Here is an 18,443-nt window from a genome sequence, read left to right as displayed (position 1 = left end):
GCATCTAAATTCCAAAATCAATCTCCATAATAGTCTATGTGTTTCCTACTGCCAAAGGGGCCCTTTAGAGTAGTGAGAGAAGATCTTCACCCTGAAGCCCACAGTGTCCCTTTTCAGCAGGAAGTAGCTAAGAGAATACGCCATCCCTTTTCCTTATGAATCAGGGTGAAGTCTCTCTCAAGGAGTAGTGATAGGGAATGGCAAAGGACACACCGACAAAGGAGATTAATCAGAACTGATTTTGACAAGCACTGTGGCAATTGGACAATTAAAACAGACTTTTGGATGGTGGGGAAGAAGAACAAACTGGGGAGGAGGGTAGAGAGAATGGTGCAGTAATGAAGGAATGACAACCCAAAATCCCTGTAAATATTCATTAAAACTAATACAATTTAATTAAAAAAAAAACAACAAAGTGACATTCTTGTCCCCACTCACATGTTCTTTGTTGTCTCTTACAATTTCACCTTCTTCAAGTCCTATTTGTCCTTTCAGCAATCCGTGGGGTGTTCAGTACTCTTCTCAAACACTACAACTCAAAAACATTGATTTTTCTTCTGTCATCTTATTCATGGTCCATCTCTCAGAAGGATCAAATTCGTGTTGGTCTTCAAATAGGCATCATTGCTCCTCAACACTTTGTAAAGTCCAGACTTTTCCTATGCAATAAAGGTATTAATTTTTTTAACTGCTGGTGTCAAGGATGTTTGTTGATTGTGGATTTACGTTAAGATCAAATAGTTGACAATTTCAGTATTTCCTTTATATAGCATTAAGATTTTGGTCTTTTTGATGCCCAGATATAATACACACTTAAAGCTAAATAGTGTTTGATCTTGGTAAGCAAGCTTTTCAAGTCCTCCTCTCTTTAACCAAGCAAGGTTGTTCCATCTGCATAACATGAGGCTGCCTGAGGAAGCTTCCTGATAGACTGATGCCACATTTTCCCTCATAAAGTACAACTTTTCAAATGATTTGTTCAGCATACATACTGAATAAGTATGCAGAAAAGTATACAGCTCTGGTACACACATTTCCTAATTTTAAACCATGCAGTATTCCTTTGTTCTGCTGAGAAAACAACTTCCTGGTCTAAGTATGTGTTTATATTAACATAATTGAATGTTCTAGAATTCCCATTCTTGTCAGTAATAACAATAATTTTCCATAATTCACGCAATCAAATGCCTTTGCATAGTAAATAAGACTCATACATTTTCACATTTCAGCCAAAGTCCATCTAACATCATCAATGATTTCACTGGTTCCATGGCATCTTCTAAACCCAGCTTGAATATCTGGTTTTTCTCTACAAGGTGCTATCTATTTGTTGTTTTTGTTTGTTGGGGGATTTTTTCCCCATGGTCTTCAGCAATATTTTGTGTAGATGTGATATAAAATATTGTTCAATAATTTCCACATTATCTTATATCACCTTTCTTGAGAATAGAAACAAATATGAATCTCTTCCAGTCAGTTGGCAAGATCGTCTAACTCTCCTGGCATAGATTGAGTAGTACATCCAGCCCTGGATTTCACTGTTGAGTTTGAGCTTCTCCAACAATTCTTTCCACAAATATAGTCAGTCTAATTGCCGTGCAGTCCATTAAATGAGTTCCACGTTTATAGTGGCCATGTGTGTTTCTTAAAATCAGTATTTGCAAAAAGTAAGTCGTTAAACATAAAAATCGCAGCCATTCATTCTCCAGTCCGTATTTTCTAACTACCACTCTTTCTTCATTTTCAACTTTTGCATTCCAGTCAGCAATTATTATTCACACATGTTGAATATATGCTTCATCAATTTTAGACCACAGAAGCTGGTTACAATCCTCCCATTTTCTCATTTTTGGCTTTAGCTGTGGTGGGTATATTTGAGTAACTAGTATTAACAGATCTTCCTTGTATTCATATGTTTAGTATCTTGTGGCTCACAACGTTACACTTTAGGATAGATCTTGAAATGATCTTATAAACTATGAATGCAACAACATCCTTCCTCAACTTTTCATTTAATTTGTATCTAATAGTAAATCAAATGACTGTCTGATTCAAAGTGGCCATTGCCAGTTCATCTCAGCTCACTAATACCTAGTATGTCAGTCTATGCATTCATTTCATTCTTTATGAGGAGGAAAGTGATACTAGGATTGAAGGGAGATTCATCAACCACATATGTTATATAGATGACACAACCTTGCTTGCTGAAACTGAAGAGGATCTGAAGAGCTTGCTGCAGAAGTTCAAGGACTATAGTCTTCAATATCGATTGAAGCTCAACATCAAGAATCAAAAGACAAATTGCACTGGGAAAATCTGCTGTCAGGCACCTCTCCAGAGTGGTTAAAAGCAACGGTGTCAGACTAGAGACTAAGGTGCACCTAAACCAGGCCATGGTTTTCACAATTACTTGTTATGCTTCAGAAAGCTGAGCAATAACTAAGGACGACAAAGAATTGATGCCTTTGAGTTGTGGTGCTGGAAACAAGTCTTGAACATACAGTGGACTGTGAAGAAAACAAATAGGTTTGTTTTGGAGAGAGTAAGGCCAAGTTTCTCCTTAGAGGCTAAGATTTTGAAGCTCCATCTCATATACTTTAAAATGTGGCCTAGAAGGACCAGTCCTTGGAGAAGGACATCATGCTTGGAAAGGTGGAGGGACAGCGCAGGAGAGGAAGACCTCAGATGAGCTGAATTGATACAGTAACTGGGGCAATGGGGGTTGGAGTGTCAGAATTAGTAAGACTGGCTCAGGACAGGGCAGGGTTCAGACTGCTGTATATAGGATCACTATGGTCATAGGCAACTGGACAGCACATAACAACAACAACAATTATACTATGTTTCACATTATAATTTTAAGTGGATGTTTGCAGCTTTTCTCATATTTTTTAGTGTCTTTCAGTTCTATGCGGTAATCTGTGGAACCAGATATGTAACCAAACTGAAACAGAATGGTTTTTATATAAGTGTAAATGTTAATAGATAATTTAAGAGGTGAAGGTAAGGGTCTAAGTAAATGAATTAATTTGATAAATTCTTAAAATTACCATTTAGCCTTAGAAAGGTTTTTTTCATTTTTTGAAAAATTTTATTGTTTTTTATGTGTGTATCATCAAATTAGATCTGACTGGTACAGGAGGAGATTGTCCCTCCTTCTCCAGCAGAGCATCTGGTGGATTTGAACTGCGTCCCTTTGGGATTGTAGTGCAGCTTCTTGCCACTAGGCCACTAGAGCTCCCTTCTTAAATATTTTTACAGCAATGATATTGTTTGTAACATATTAAACAAATTAGCTACTTAGTTTGCAAATGTGATGAATTGTATAAACCATTATCTGGCAACTGAGCAGGGTAACACTGCATGGTTCAAAATTGGGAAGGGTGTACGCCAGGGATGTGTCCTGTGTCCGTACCTTTTCAACCTGTGTGCAGAGCAGATTATCCAGGAGGCTGGGCTCTATGAGGAGAATTGTGGCATCAGGATTGGTGGAAGATCTATCAACAATCTGCATTATGCAGATGACACAACCCTGCTAGCTGAAACTGAGGAGGACCTCATGCACTTGCTGCAGAGGGTCAAGGACTGCAGCCGTCAGTATGGACTGGACCAATTGGTGGCGTCAGGATGGATGGCGAAGAGATTGAGATTGTTCACAGCTTCAGATTGCTCGGCTCCACAGTCAACATTCTTGGCATGAGCAGTCAGGAAATCAAAAAACATACTGCAATGGGAAAGTCTGCTGTTAGGGACCTCTCTAAAGTACTCAAGAGCAATGGTGTCTCTCTGGAGACTAAGGTGCGCCTGATACAGGCCATGGTCTTTGAAATCACTTGTTATGCATCAGAGAGTTGGATGATGACTAGGGAGGACAGAAGGGGAGTTGATGCCTTTAAGCTGTGGTGCTGGAGAAGAGTATTGAATATATCCTGGACTGCCAAGAAAATAAACAGATTCATCCTAGAGAGGATTAAACCAAACAACTCCTTGGAGGCAAGGATTCTGGGGCTTCATCTGACATACTTTGGACATGTTGCAAGGAGGGACAGAACCTTGGAGAGGGACATTATGCTTGGGAGGGTGGTGGGACTGTGCAAGAGGGGAAGACCCTCTATGAGATGGATTGATTCAGTGACTGGAGTAATCGGGATGGGTGTGTCAGAGGCAGTGCGATTGGCACAGGATAGAGGAGATTTTAGGGTTGTTGTACATAAGGTCGCTATGAGTCGCAAACAACTCAACGGCACATAACAATAACAACAACATCGAGAACATAGTATTATCTGAAAAATCAGTGTGATGGGGCAGAGCATCAATTATATCTTATTCGTTAAAGTCTCACCATCCTTTCTCTAATCTCTCAGTATTTTAAACAAAACTATTTTATTTTGAATCTATTTTCTAAAAGGTTCTATGTACTATATAAAAACTCTCATCATTGAATAGGAACAAACTCATAGCTGACACTCTCATGTGTTTCTGAGGCTGTAAATATCAGCATAGGAGATTGCTTATCTTTCTCTTGCAAAGTTGCTTGTGGATTTGAACTTTGAGAGAGGCATGACTTTTTTAGTTAGCAGCCCAACTCCCTACAGTCTGTGCCACCAGAGCTCCTACTAAGTACTTTTATATTGAGAGAAATATTCAAAATGCGAATATAAAAATATTAAATGCCATTCATCTCAACCTATGTTAACCTGCACAGTGTAACAGTTTGAAATTCATAATCAGAGAGGGAAGGAGGAAAAAACAGCAGAAATTAGTGGATGGATGGGGGACAACATTGAAGCAATGGGCAAGGTGCAGTGGGGACTTAATGAAACAGGGTATTAAAAGACATCGAACAATAGTAAGTGATTGTATAAAACTCAGTGTATATGAATGATTGTATAAAGCACAATATGTTGTTGTTTGTTGTTATGTGCCATTGAGTCGCTTGCGACTCATAGCGACCCTATGTACAAGAGCCCTAAACTCCGCTCTGTCCTGTGCCAATCGTACTGTCTCTGACACTCCCATCCCAATTATCCCAGTCACTGAATCAATCCACCTCATAGAGGGCCTTCCTCTCCTGCGCTGTCCCTCCACCCTCCCAAGCATGATATCCCTCTCCAGGGACTGGTCCCTCCTCACAACATGTCCAAAGTATGTTAGACAGAGCCTCAGAATCTTTGCCTCCAAGGAGCCACCTGGTTTAACCCTTTCCAGGACAAATCTGATTGTTTTCCTAGCAGTCCATGGTATTCTCAATACTCTTCTCCAGCACCACAGCTCAAAGGCATCAATTTTCCTTCTATCCTCCCTGGTCATTGTCCAACTCTCTGATGCATAACAAGTGATTGCGAAGACCATGGCCTGTATCAGACGCACCTTAGTCTCCAGAGTGACACCACTGCTCTTCAGTACAGTATATGTTAGTGAAACATGATGTATGTTGTTGATTTTACAAAACTAATCAAAAGTTTATAATAAAAGAAACACAAGAGTTTGCCCTGAAACTTTCTCAGCAATGAGGAAGGCCAAGAGACTCCTCCTGGGAGGTCAAGCCCATAGTTGCTGAAAGGGGGCAAGCTTTTCCCTTAGAACCTACAAAGGGAGAAAACCTTCCCCGAGAGTTGTGGCCCGAAATTTAAACTTTAGCCTCCGCAGGCAACTCGACAGCACATAACAACAACAACAACAACTCCTAAACTGTGAAGGACTAAATTTTGCTCGTTCAAAAAATAATAACCATAAAGTAACAATAATCATGACATGACATTCAAATTGACCTATGGCATTATTCATAATGTCATTTCAAGTATTGTTAAGAGAATTCTCTCAATTTTTAATCCAGCTCAAAAAAATGCCTGTATATTTGTAATCTTGACAATATCCAAAGTGTTCTAAGAAAGCTTGTTTTTAAGGTCCTATACATGTGCTCTAGGTGGTTTTGCATGTGAAAAGCACTTCATAAAACATTAAGAGCACTGCAGTCCTATCATTTGAAAGGTTATTTTATGTTTATTTTTTTAACATTTAAAGTATTTTATTTTTTTTCTATAATTGTATTTTATTAATTTTCATAAACATTTACAGAGATTTTGGGTTTCCATTCATTCATTGTTGCACTATTCTCTCTACCCTCCTCCCAGTTTGTTCTTGTCCAAATGCCACAGTGCTTGTCAAAGCCAGTTCTGATTAATCTTCTTTGTCAGTGTGTCCTTTGCCATTCCCTATCACTCCTCCCTGAGAGAGACTTCACCCTGAGTCATAAGGAAAAGGGGATGGTGTATTCTCTTAGCTACTTCCTGCTGAAAGGTTATTTTATGTTTAAATGTTTAAGGTTCAGTATGGAAAAAGCAATTGTTCTATTAATTATTGGACATTAAATATGGCTTCAGTAAAGGTAATAATGTAATTATTAATGCCAGAATTCCTGTATTACCAGGCCTCCAAAATATATTAAAGATTCTGAAATGAAATTCAGAGTACCGCTAGATCAAATCAAATACAGTGGTTAAGTAATCTTCTATATTCAGTTAGTCATATTAACTCCCCTTAAAGCATGTTCTACTATTTTAACAAATATCCATTCATGAATAATATCATTTAGAAGCAATCATTATTAGAAATTTACCTCATAGGTTAATAGTATTATATTCAGTTATTTCATATAATGGTGAAATTTGCAATTTTATATTGAAATAAAAATGTTATCTATGTATTTTGCCTATAGATTTATTTTTTAAATTAAATAATTTTATATGTTCATTTACAAACTACCTGAACATTAAAAAATACAGTAAAAATTGCTAATATAATATATAGGCAAACACTACGGCATTGTTGATGTAACCAAATGGCACATTTTTGGGGTAAATCTCTTTGGGTCTTTTTATTCCATTTTCTTGAGCATCTACATATATGTATTCATTTTCTCTTGCCTCTAAGAAAGTCCACATGAAAATCAAATTACTTTCCCACAGTGCCCTAGCTTCTTCTAGGTAGCCGTCTTTCAGAATCTTATGCACATGTTGTATTGGAGCTTACCTTAACCTTTCTCAAATAAATACTCTTCATTTTTCTGTGTTGCTTTTATAAGTTACACAGAGTTTTTGTTGTTGTTGTTAAGTGTCATACAACTCAAAGCGATTCTATGAACAATAGCTCTGAACCTTACCCTATCCTGAGCCAATCTCACTGTCCCTAACACACCTGACCTCATTGCCACGGTTACTGTGTCAATCCATCCCATCCAAAGTCTTTCTATTTTGCACTGACATTCTACCCTTCTAACCATGATGTCATTCCCCAAGAATTGGTCTCTCCTAACAACATACTAAAAGTATGTGAGAAAGAGCTTCAAAATCCTTGCCCCCAAGGAACAAACTGATTTCACCTTTTCCAAGAGACCTGTTTGTTATCTTGACATTCCATGGTATGTTTAATAATCTTATAACCACAACTCCAGGCTTGGTTCTTCTGTCATACTCATTCATTGTCCAGATCTGATCAGGTGCACCTTATTCTCTATTCTAATATTATTGCTCTTTAGCACTCTGGAGAGATTCTTGTAATCTAGAGCTTTCCTCTCCTGCACTGACCTTCCACCTTTTCAAGCAAGATACTTGCTACTCCAAGGACTTATAACCCCTGACAGTATTCCCAATATGAGACAGAGCTTCAACATCCTTGCCTCCAATAAACAATTCAAATCCATCATTTCTAGGATAGATATTATCTTTAAATTTATGTATCTATTTCTAAAACATTAAAGTTGTTAATTAAAATTAAAAATTAAAAATTCTGTATTTCTAATGTCATATTTGTAACTTATTATATATAGATTGTTCCCATTTTCATTCTTATAATTTAATGAAATAAATCAGTCAGTAATACTTTAATTATTGTTTTATTTTTCGATTCTTTTTACAGTTACTTCCCTATGTTTAAGTAATAAAAATTTATGAGTTTCTTTTTATTCAGCCATTTAACCCATAAGAAGGAATGTCTGTCATTTTCTATTTTTCCCCCCATTAATTGCAAATTTATTCTACTATCTAGAAAGATGAAAAGAAAAAATTTTGTTTATGTCCTGTGAATGTAACCAAAATGTACAATGATCCAGAAACTGGGTCTACAACAATTTGTAAACTCTATTTCTGTCTTAATTTGTGCTTCAGTAGGAACAAAGGAATGGCTAGCCCACTTATTCTAGGCACAACTTCTGAATCTGTAGAAAGAGTATATTTTGGTCACCTTCTCAAAAGATACGCAAAGACTGTTATTTTATTTTTATGGATAGGAGGGAGAAATTGAAATAAATGCCCCAGTGATGAAATGATCTTAACTGCTAACTGAAAAATCAGAGGTTCATACCACCAGCTATTTTATAGGAGAAAGATACGACAGCTTGACTACAACCTTAGAAATCGTATAAGGCAGGTCTACTCAATAGTAGGAAACTCTGATGGCCTGGTTGTAAGAAATTGACCTGTGTTCTCAAAGACAAGAGGTTTGAATCTACCAGATGCTCTGTGGGAGAATTACGGGCAATATCGCATGTAATTTACTGCCTCTGAAAACCTGCTGGACTGTCAGCTGTGCGTTGGTTCTGAGTGGCATACAACAACAACAACTCAATTCCAGTGGGTTTGGATTTGGTCTGGACTTACTTTATTCTTCTAATAATGTACTCTGAAACTAAGTTTATTTTTCTTATATTTATTTACTTTGGTTTATTATTCTCAAGCTTTGGTGGCATAGGATAAAGGGTTGGCTGCCAACTCAAAGGACAAAAATGCATGTAATTTTAATCCAACAGGTGGTCCATGGAGAACAATGGGACAGGCTCCTCTCATAGAGATCCTTTAGATTCTGACCTGAAAGAATAGAATAACTGCAACATATATCCTGTGTATTTATATATCCTTCTCTCATTGCTATTGATTTGGAATCAACTCGTGGCTGACCTTCCACTGAGTTTCCAAAGATATAATTCACAGGGGAGGAAATTGTCCATTTTACTTCTGCAGAGCTGCTGGTAGACCCAAGAAATAACTTATCTACTCATTGATTTCAATCTGTCCTGACATATATCAACCTTAAAGGGCAGAACAGAACTGTTTTATAGCATTTCCAAAGTTGTAATCTTTATAGAAGATGCTGACACACAATTACCCCATAAAGGAGGTGGATTCAAACAGCCATCGTTTTGTTAACAGCTGAAAGTTTAACCACTGCATCATCAAGATGCTTCATTAAGTCACTTAATCCTCATAAAATCCTAAGAGAGGGGTTGGGTATTTTCCTTACTTCTCAGATAAGGAAATGAAGTAGAGCAGCTTACCCAAAGAGATATGGTTAGGAATGGCAGAACCATTTGAGGATCCAAGGAAATTCACTGCACTGGAGATGACTTCTTCCCACAATCATGTTCCTGAAAGTCAAAACAGAACTCTGGCTCCTCCAATAGAAATTGGTTACCACTATGGCACTGTATTCCATTTTCCAATGTTGTTGTTGTGTACCACAGAGTCAGAACTGACCCATAACTGACCCTGCAGCGGGCTTTAAGAGACAGTAAATCACACAGAAGGACATTGTTCATCCTGCTTCTGCAGAGCAGCTAGTGAATTCGAACCATGTGCCTTTGCAATTGCAGCACAGTTTCTTACTACTGGGCCACTAGAATTCCCTTTGCTAACTTTAACTCATATGCTGTTGTTGTTGTTGTTGTTGTTATGTGCAGTTGAGTTGCCTGTGATTCATAACGACCCTATGTACAGCAGCTCTGAAGCCTGGTGTATCGTGACACACCTGCCCCTATTACCCTAGTTACTGTATTAATCCATGTCATCTGTTGTCTTCCTCTCCTGCTCTGACCCTCCACCCTTCCAAGCATGCCCAAAGTATATGACATAGAGCTTCAAAATCCTAGCCTCCAAGGAGAAGCTTGATTTCACTCTCTCCAAGACAGACCTATTTGTTTCCCTCACAGTCGATGATATATTCAAGACTTTTCTCTAGCACCACAACTCAAAAGGATCAATTCTTCCTATATAATTCTTAGTCATTTTCCAGCTCTCTGATGCATAGCAAATAATTGTGAAGGCCACGGTCTGGATCAGGTAGACCTTAGTCTCTAAACTTACATCTTTGCTTCTCAGTACTCTGGAGATGTTCCTGACAGCAGATTTACCCAACACAAATATGTATTTTTTTAATTTTCTGACTGTTCGTACCAAAAGTGTTGATTGTGGAGCTGAAAAAAATTATACCTGTTAATAACCTCAACTCATACCTATCTATTGTGGTGCTACCAATTGGCCCAGTGATAAGATACAGGATCAATTCCTTTTAGATGCCTTTGTGTCATTAGTGACTCATAGAGACCCTAAGCATAATAGTTCTGAAGCTTGCCCTATCCTGAGCCAATCTAACTGTCTCTGACACACCTAGCCCTGTTACTCCAGTTACTAGATAAATCCATCTCCTCCACCATATTTCCCTGTTGTGTTGCCCTCTATCCTTTCAAGCATGATGTTCTTCTCCAAGAATTGGTCCCTCTTGGCAACATGCTCAAAGTATGTCAGATAGAGCTTCAAATTCCTTTCCTCCAAGAAGAAACTTGGTTTAACCCTCTCCAAGACAAACATTTTTGTTATCTTTGCAGTCCATGGTTTGTTCAATACTCTTCACTAGCATCACAACTCAAAGGTATCAGTTCTTCTGTCACCCTTAGTAATTTTTCAGCATTCTAATGCATATTCAGTATTTGCAAAGCCCATGGTCTAGATAAGGTGCACCTTTGTCTCTAGGGTGACACTGTTGCTCTTTTTTGCACTCTAGAGAAATCTCTGATTGCAGATTTCACTAATGCAGTGCTAAGTCTTTTGATTTCCTGGTTGTTGGTGCCACGCGTGTTGATTGTGGAACCAAGCAAGCAGAAATTGTTAACAATCTCAATCCCTTTTCCATCTATCATGATTCTGCCAATTGGCTGAGTGGTGAGAGTATTTTGTCTTTTTGATGTTGAGTTTCAATCCATACTAATGACTGCAGTCCTTGACATTTTGCAACAAGCACTTCAGTTCTTCCTTAGTTTAAGCAAGCAAGGTTGCATGATCTGCATAATGCAGGTTGTTGATGAGTCTTACTTCAATTCTGATGCCATATTTCTCCCCATATAGACCAGCCTCTCAAATGATCTGTTCTGTATATAGTTTGAAAAGATACTCACATATAAAAACAATGAAAAGACAACTAGCACTTCCATGCTATGGCCTATAATGCCATACTTAGCCATGTTTGGATTGTTGACCACTGAACATACTTAGGACAACAATCTTTATTAAGGGCATGTTACATGTTAGGTTCTTTTAACAAATATCCACACATACAGGGCATTACTTTAAGTCAAATGTCTTCCCATCTTCAGTTCACTGCTCTAAAATAATGTCTTATTTTAGGCAATCTGCTGACAGTGGCTTCTCCACAGTACTAAGGAGCAGTAATGTCTGTTTAAACACTAAGTTGTGCCTTGTCCAAGCTATGGCATATTCCAGTACTTCATTCATATGCATCTGAATTAGATAATGAATAAGAAGGACTGGATTTAAAAAAAAAGAAGAATGAATTAAAAGCAATGTCATTCAATTGTGGTGTTGGAAAGAATACTGAATACTTCATGTACTGCTGAAAGAACAGACAAATCTTTCTTAAAAGAAGTACCATGAAGATGCTCCTTGTTGGTGAAACTTCACTTCAAATAATTTGGGAATGTTGTCAAAAGGGGTCAGGCACATCTTGATGGGAAAAATGATGGGTCAGCAAAATGAGGAAGACCTTAAGCAAGATGGATTGATGTAGTTACTATTACTATGGGCTGAAGTATGTCAGAGGTTGTGAAGATGGTACAAAATAGGGCTAAGTTCAGATCTTCTGTTCACAGAACTGCAATGAGTGATTGTCAGTGCGATGGCCTGTAACAGTAACAGCAGCTGAGTCAAACCTTATGAGGTGAAGGTCTACAAATATCCAAAGATATTTAGTCCAGTATGACTGACTACAGGGGGACAGTATGGTCTTACCCCAGGGACGAACATTAGTTTCTCAAACTAGAGCTTTCTTGGGGTGATCCTGTGTGCTGGACACTGATTTTGAAGGCCCCTAAGTGTGTCTCAGGGTGAATTCTATCTATGCTTTGTTTCAGTGACCTCATGTGAATTGTGAGTTGCTGATTATTTTTGTACTGAAACAAGGTTTATCATGCCTGGTGTTCTAAGTTTAATGTAGTAAATTTTAGGACAAGTTCCAGCTAGAAACAGATTGCTGACTATTTAAGTAGAGATGCTGACTTTACTGGAACAAAAAATGAAAGGGAAAAATTTCTGGATCAAAATAATGTTGGAGAAGAGGAGCAGTTAGAGTGGAAGAAAAACACATCTTTGGTAACAGCCAAGACACAGCTTATGGAGCAAACATCTCCACTCAGCGGAAATTCCACTGACTTTTACAAAATATCAAAGAAAAATAGATGTTGGAAGAGTCTTCCCTGTTTCATTTTAGCAAAGGACTTTGAGACGTTTAGGGCCTAAGAAAATCCAGCCCTCGAGATATTCATATCCCTGGTGACAAAGTTTGAGTCCCTGTGAGTTTATAGCCTATGTCGGTACCACAGTGACTCAGAGTTCAATTTTCCCCCCCTTCATTTATTGAGTGTCAGTAACACTATGGGCATTTTGAGGAATAGCAGCTTTGCCCAGGTGTCTCTACACAATTAAATTTGAATTTAGGACAAGAAAAGCAATCCATATTTTTAAACTTAGACAGCTGAAGAACAGAGAGGAAATTCATGATAAAGGACAAGGCCCTCCTGGGGCTGTAAATGTAGGATTGTAGGGGGTTTTAGTGCTTAGAGTTGCTGTCAGCTTGATGAGTGTGGTGGACAGACTTGGGGATTCTTTAGCCATTACTAATAGTGTCAGAGAATGAGAAGAAATTACTGAATAAGTGTATAATCCTGGGTTTTTTTTTTCACTCTGAGAATCCGTTTGTGTGATGTGTCTTTGAATATGGCCATATAGTTGAAATAGGATCCTCTGCTTAGAAACTGTATCTTTTATGTTTCTTTATTTAACTTTTTTCTTTGAATTTGAATGAAAATTTAAAAGGTAGATTCATATCTCGTTCTACCCTTCCTACCTTTTTAGTTTTATGACATTGATTACAGTCCTCTCAATGTACTATAGTATTTCTCTGTCATTCATGTTTCCATTCAGCCTTCCATCCATTGCTTTATTCTTCCTTTGGATTCCACACCAAATTATGTCCCCTCTGTAGGCAACTGTCCCCTCATCTAAAAAGTCAAGGTAATATTTTATCTCACAGGGCAATTTTCCTAGAAAGACTAAATCTTAGGTGGCTACTTAAGTCAGCCAACAGAGTCAGAATTCAGTTCAAGTAATATTAATTTTAAGGTAAACCAAATGAGTGTATCTAGGAAAACACGCAGCACAGTGTGAGGCATTAACTATTCCCTTTTTGATGTGTCATGTGATCTCTGTCCTGCAATGATACTGGTGGACTTACACCAAAGTATCTTACGCTATACTGTGAATGTTTGGAAAACACCAAGATCTTTGGAAATCAGTTAATAAAGCATTAGCAATGATTCTCTACCTTAATGCAGGTTCTAAGGAATAAAAAGGCCGTGTTATTTTTTTTCTTTTTAAAGGGAATCCTATTCTCAGGTTATGAAAAATTAGGAATTTCCCCCACATCTCTGTTGTTTGACATCCATATCATTAAATACGGTTTTACTACTCTGTATGTTATTTCTAGCTCTCTCTTCTCACTTGTGGCCTGTATGTGACCTATAATGGTCTATTTCTGGCTACTTTATATAACACAGGATGGAAGATCTGAAATGGAAACAAGAGGACAAAATAGTTGAAAGCCACCAAGGTTGCACAAGTGATCATGACAGTTGACAATGATAAGATAGAGGATGTAAAACAAAAACACTTTGGTAAGAGGAAGTAGGTGGAAGTGGTGCCTATTGTCGAAGGAAAGAGGAAGCTATAGATCAGGGAAAGAAATAAAACAAAAAGAACACACATGGAAAACAAGGCTGCTCAGATTCCTTTTTTAAGTAGCATTAGAAAATGTAAGAGCAAATGTGTGCATAAGTAAAAAAATATAGAGGAGAAATACCGTATTATTAGATAGTATAAATTCTTCTTTGATGAAAGTTATCTGTATTAGCATCCATATCTTTTGCATTCCAATTAATTTTTGGTGAATTTAATGCTTAATAAATTGCCGTAGGTATTGTGCCCTTTAAGTTCATATTCCACAGGAAAGAACACCCCATGAGCACAGCTACAACAATTTTTACTCTGAGTGTTATTTAATTGACCAGTAAAGCCAGTAAATTGAATTATAAGCACAAGCTGTGGGAGTTAATGACCAATTTCAAGAAGGTCAGCCTTGCCAGTTCTGTACTACATCAATGACACAAAATCCACACAGCTAGATGAATCAGTATTGTTTAAAAAAGAAATGGTGGACTGAAGTTACCATAATCATAAAGTGTTCAGAATGAATGTTCCAGAAGCACTGGACTATACTGATTCAGAAGGGAAAAAAATAAAAATTATAAGTAATGATAGGTTCAATGATCAGTTGCAAGACATGAACACTGAAGCAGATTCTTCAGCACGTGCATTTCTTAATTGCCTGTGTTGAAAGGACTTGCAAAGTTATGATAAACTCCACTGCTGTATTTAAATTCTGCTTTTTCTTCTTTTAGGTGGATCTTCTTGTTCCTACCAAAGTGACAGGCATTATCACACAAGGAGCTAAAGATTTTGGTCATGTTCAATTTGTTGGTTCCTACAAACTAGCCTACAGCAATGATGGTGAGCACTGGACTGTATACCAGGATGAAAAGCAAAGGAAAGATAAGGTAAGTCATCCAAGTATTGTGTGAAGGGCAGCATGAAGAATTACTTGCACCTAAGTGGTGTAACGAACTGCTTATACAATTGTGCTGAAAATAATGATTACATTATAAACTAGAGATTAAACAAAAAGCTTTATTAAAGAAGTTGGCAGACAAATACGTAATATTGTAACCTTGTTATTGTTGTTATGTTGTTATGGACCATCGAGTCCCTTGCGACTCATAGCAACCCTATGTATAACAGCCCTAAACTCTGCTCTGTTCTGTGCCAATCGCACTGTCTCCGACACTCCCATCCTGATTACCCCAGTCACTGAATCAGTCCACCTCATAGAGGGCCTTCCCCTCCTGTGCTGTCCCTCCACCCTACCAAGTCTCTCCTTACCTACCAGTCTCTCCTTACATGTCCAAAGTATGTTAGGCAGAGCCTCAGAATCCTTGCCTCCAAGGAGCCACACAGTTTAAACCTTTCCAGGATGAATCTGTTTGTTTTCCTAGCAGTCCATGGTACTCTCGATACTCTTCTCCAGCACCACAGCTCAAAGGCATCAATTCTCCTTCTATCCTCCTTGGTCATTGTCCAACTCTCTGATGTATAACAAGTGATTGCAAAGACCATGGCCTGTATCAGATGTACCTTAGTCCCAGAGAGACACCATTGCTTTTCAGGACTTTGGAGAGGTCCCTAACAGTAGACATTCCCATGTCAATACGCCTTTTAATTTCCTGGCTATTGGTGCCAAGAGTGTTGACTGTGGAGCCAAGCAAACTAAAGCTGTGAACAATCTCAGTCTCCTCACCATCCATCCTGATGCTGCCAATTGGCCCAGTGGTGAGAATCTTTGTCTTCTTGACATTGAGCCTGAATCCATATTGGAGGCTGCAGTCCTTGACCCTCTGCAGCAAGCACTTCAGGTCCTCCTCAGTTTCAGCAAGCAGGGTTGTGTCATCTGCATAACGCAGATTGTTGATAGATCTTCCACCAATCCCGATGCCACATTTCTCCTCATAGAGTCTGGCCTCCCGGATAATCTGTTCTGCATACATGTTGAAAAGGTTTGGAGACAGGATGCATCCCTGGCGTACGCCATTCCCAATTTTGAACCATGCGGTGTTCCCTTGCTCTTTTCTGACAACTGCCTCCTGGTCCAAGTATAAATTTCACATTAGCATGATCAAGTGTTCTGGGATTCCCATTCTCCTCAGAGTCAGCCACATTTTGTTATGATCCACACAGTCAAACGCCTTTGCAGAGTCAATGAAACACAGACATACATTCCTCTGGTATCCCCTGCTTTCAGCTAGGAGCCATCTAATATCGGCTACAATATCCCTAGTACCACGACCCCTTCTAAACCCAGCCTGGACTTCCGGCAGTTCTCTGCTGATGTGCTGCTCCAGTCGTTTTTGAATAATCTGCAGTAGAATCTTGCTTGCATGTGAAATCAATGAGATTGTGCTACAGTATCCACACTCTGTTGGGTCACCCTTCTTTGGAATGGGAACAAATATAGATCTCTTCCAGTCAGTTGGCCAAGTGGTTATTCTCCAGATTTCTTGGCACAAATTGGTGAGCACGTCCAGGGCAGCATCTATCAGCTGAAATACCTCAATTGTTATACCATCTATTCCTGGGGCCTTATTTTTTGCCATTTCCTTAAAACCAGACTGAACTTCTTCCTTCATCACCATAGGTTCTTGCTCATATGTTGTTTCATGAAATTCTTTTGTGTCTGCCAATTTCTTTCGATTGAGTGACTCAATATATTCTTTCCACCTTCTTTTAATACTTCCTGGATCATTTAATATTCTGCCGAAAGCATCCTTCATTAGGGCAACTCGATGTTTGAATTTGTTCTTCAGTTCCTTGAGCTTAAGAAATGCTGAGCGAGTTCGGCCCTTTTGATTTTCTGACTCCGAATCTTGCACATTTAATTGTAATATTTTACTTTGTCATCCTGTGCTGCCTTTTTGAAATCTTCTATTCAACTCTTTAGTATCTTGAATTCTTCCTTGTGCTTTGGCTTCTCTGCGCTCCAGTGCCATTTTCAGTCTCTCTGACACCCATTTTGGTCTTCGCTTCCTCTTCTGTCTTTGCAATGACCGTTTGCACTCTTCCTGAATAATACCCTTGATATCCTCCCACAACTTGTCTGGTCTTAGCTCATTAGTGTTCAAGGCCTCAAACCTGTTCCTGAGATGGTTCTGAAATTCAAGTGGGATAGACTCAAAGTCATATTTTTGTTCCTGTGGATTTGGTTTAATTTTTCTCTACTTCATCTTGAACTTGCATTATAAGTAGTTGGTGGTCTGTTCCACAATCAACTCCTGGCCTAGTTTTCACAGGTGATATTGAGGTTCTCCAGCGGTTCTTTCCGCAGATGTAATCAATCTGAGTCCTATGCATGCCATCAGGTGAAATCCATGTATATAACTAGAATTTATGTCTCTTAAAAAAGTATTTGCTATGAATAAGTAATTGATTGTACAAAATTCAATCATTCTCTCTCCAGCTCCATTTCTGTCACCGAGCCCATGTTTTCCAACTACTGAATCTTCTTCTCCGTTCCCAACTTTTGCATTCCAATCACCCATTATTATCAATGCATCTTGATTGCATGTTCGATTGTTGACAATTAGGACTTTATAATTTAAACCAGATTTTAATATAATGTTGTTGTTGTTGTTGTTGTTGTTGTGTGCCATCAAGTAGCCTGTGACTCATAGCAACTCTATGTACAACAGACCTGAACCTTGCTCTATCCTGTGCAAATGTCACAGTCTCCAACACTCCTACCCTCATTACTCCAGTCACTAAATCAATCCACCTCATAGAGGGTCTTCCTTTCCTGCACTGTACCTACATTCTCCCAGCATGATATCCCTCTCCAAGGACTTGTCCTTCCTTGCAACATGTTCAAAGTATTTCAGCCAAAGCTTCAGAATCCTTGCCTCCAAGGAGCAGCCTAGTTTAATCCTCTCCAGAATGAACCTGTTTTCCTAGTAGTCCATGGTTTATTCAATACTCTTCTCCAACACTGCAACTCAAAGGCATCAATTCTCTTTCTGTCCTCCCTAGGCATTGTTCAGCTCTCTGACGCATAGCAAATGATTGCAAAGATCATGGCCTGTATCAGGCACACCTTAGTCCCCAGAGTGACACCATTGCTCTTCAGTACTCTGGAGAGGTCCATAAGAGCAGACTTTCTCATCGCAATATGTCTTTTTAATTTCCTGGATGCTGGTGCCAAGAGTGTTGACTGCCAAGGAAACTAAAACTGTGAAAAATCTCAATCTCTTCACCATTCATTCTGATGCTGCCAATTAGCCCAGTGGTGAGAATCTTTGTCTTCTTGATAGTGAGCCTCAATTCATATTGTTGTTGTTGTTATGTGCCGTCGAGTCGTTTCCGACTTATAGCGACCCTATGCACAACAGCCCTAAACCCTGCTCTATCCTGCACCAACCGCACCGCCTCTGACACACCCATCCC

The 18,443-nt window shown here is 38.7% G+C and overlaps 1 protein-coding gene across 2 annotated transcripts in view; it reads left to right on the top strand.

Annotated features, from left to right (window-relative positions):
• The window catches only part of EDIL3 (EGF-like repeats and discoidin I-like domains 3), a 595,610-nt gene that overhangs the window by 539,183 nt on the left and 37,984 nt on the right, over nucleotides 1-18,443 (top strand). For both annotated transcript variants that reach the window (XM_006889875.1, XM_006889874.1), the window contains one exon: nucleotides 14,798-14,953. In XM_006889875.1, coding sequence (XP_006889937.1) covers nucleotides 14,798-14,953 — 156 coding nt within the window. The remainder of the gene's footprint in view (nucleotides 1-14,797; nucleotides 14,954-18,443) is intronic.

This window comes from Elephantulus edwardii, unplaced genomic scaffold (genome assembly GCF_000299155.1).
Source record: "Elephantulus edwardii isolate Elephantulus edwardi_28Jun2011 unplaced genomic scaffold, EleEdw1.0 scaffold00082, whole genome shotgun sequence".
Lineage (NCBI taxonomy): Eukaryota > Metazoa > Chordata > Mammalia > Macroscelidea > Macroscelididae > Elephantulus > Elephantulus edwardii.
This window is presented reverse-complemented; position numbering and strand designations above follow the sequence as displayed.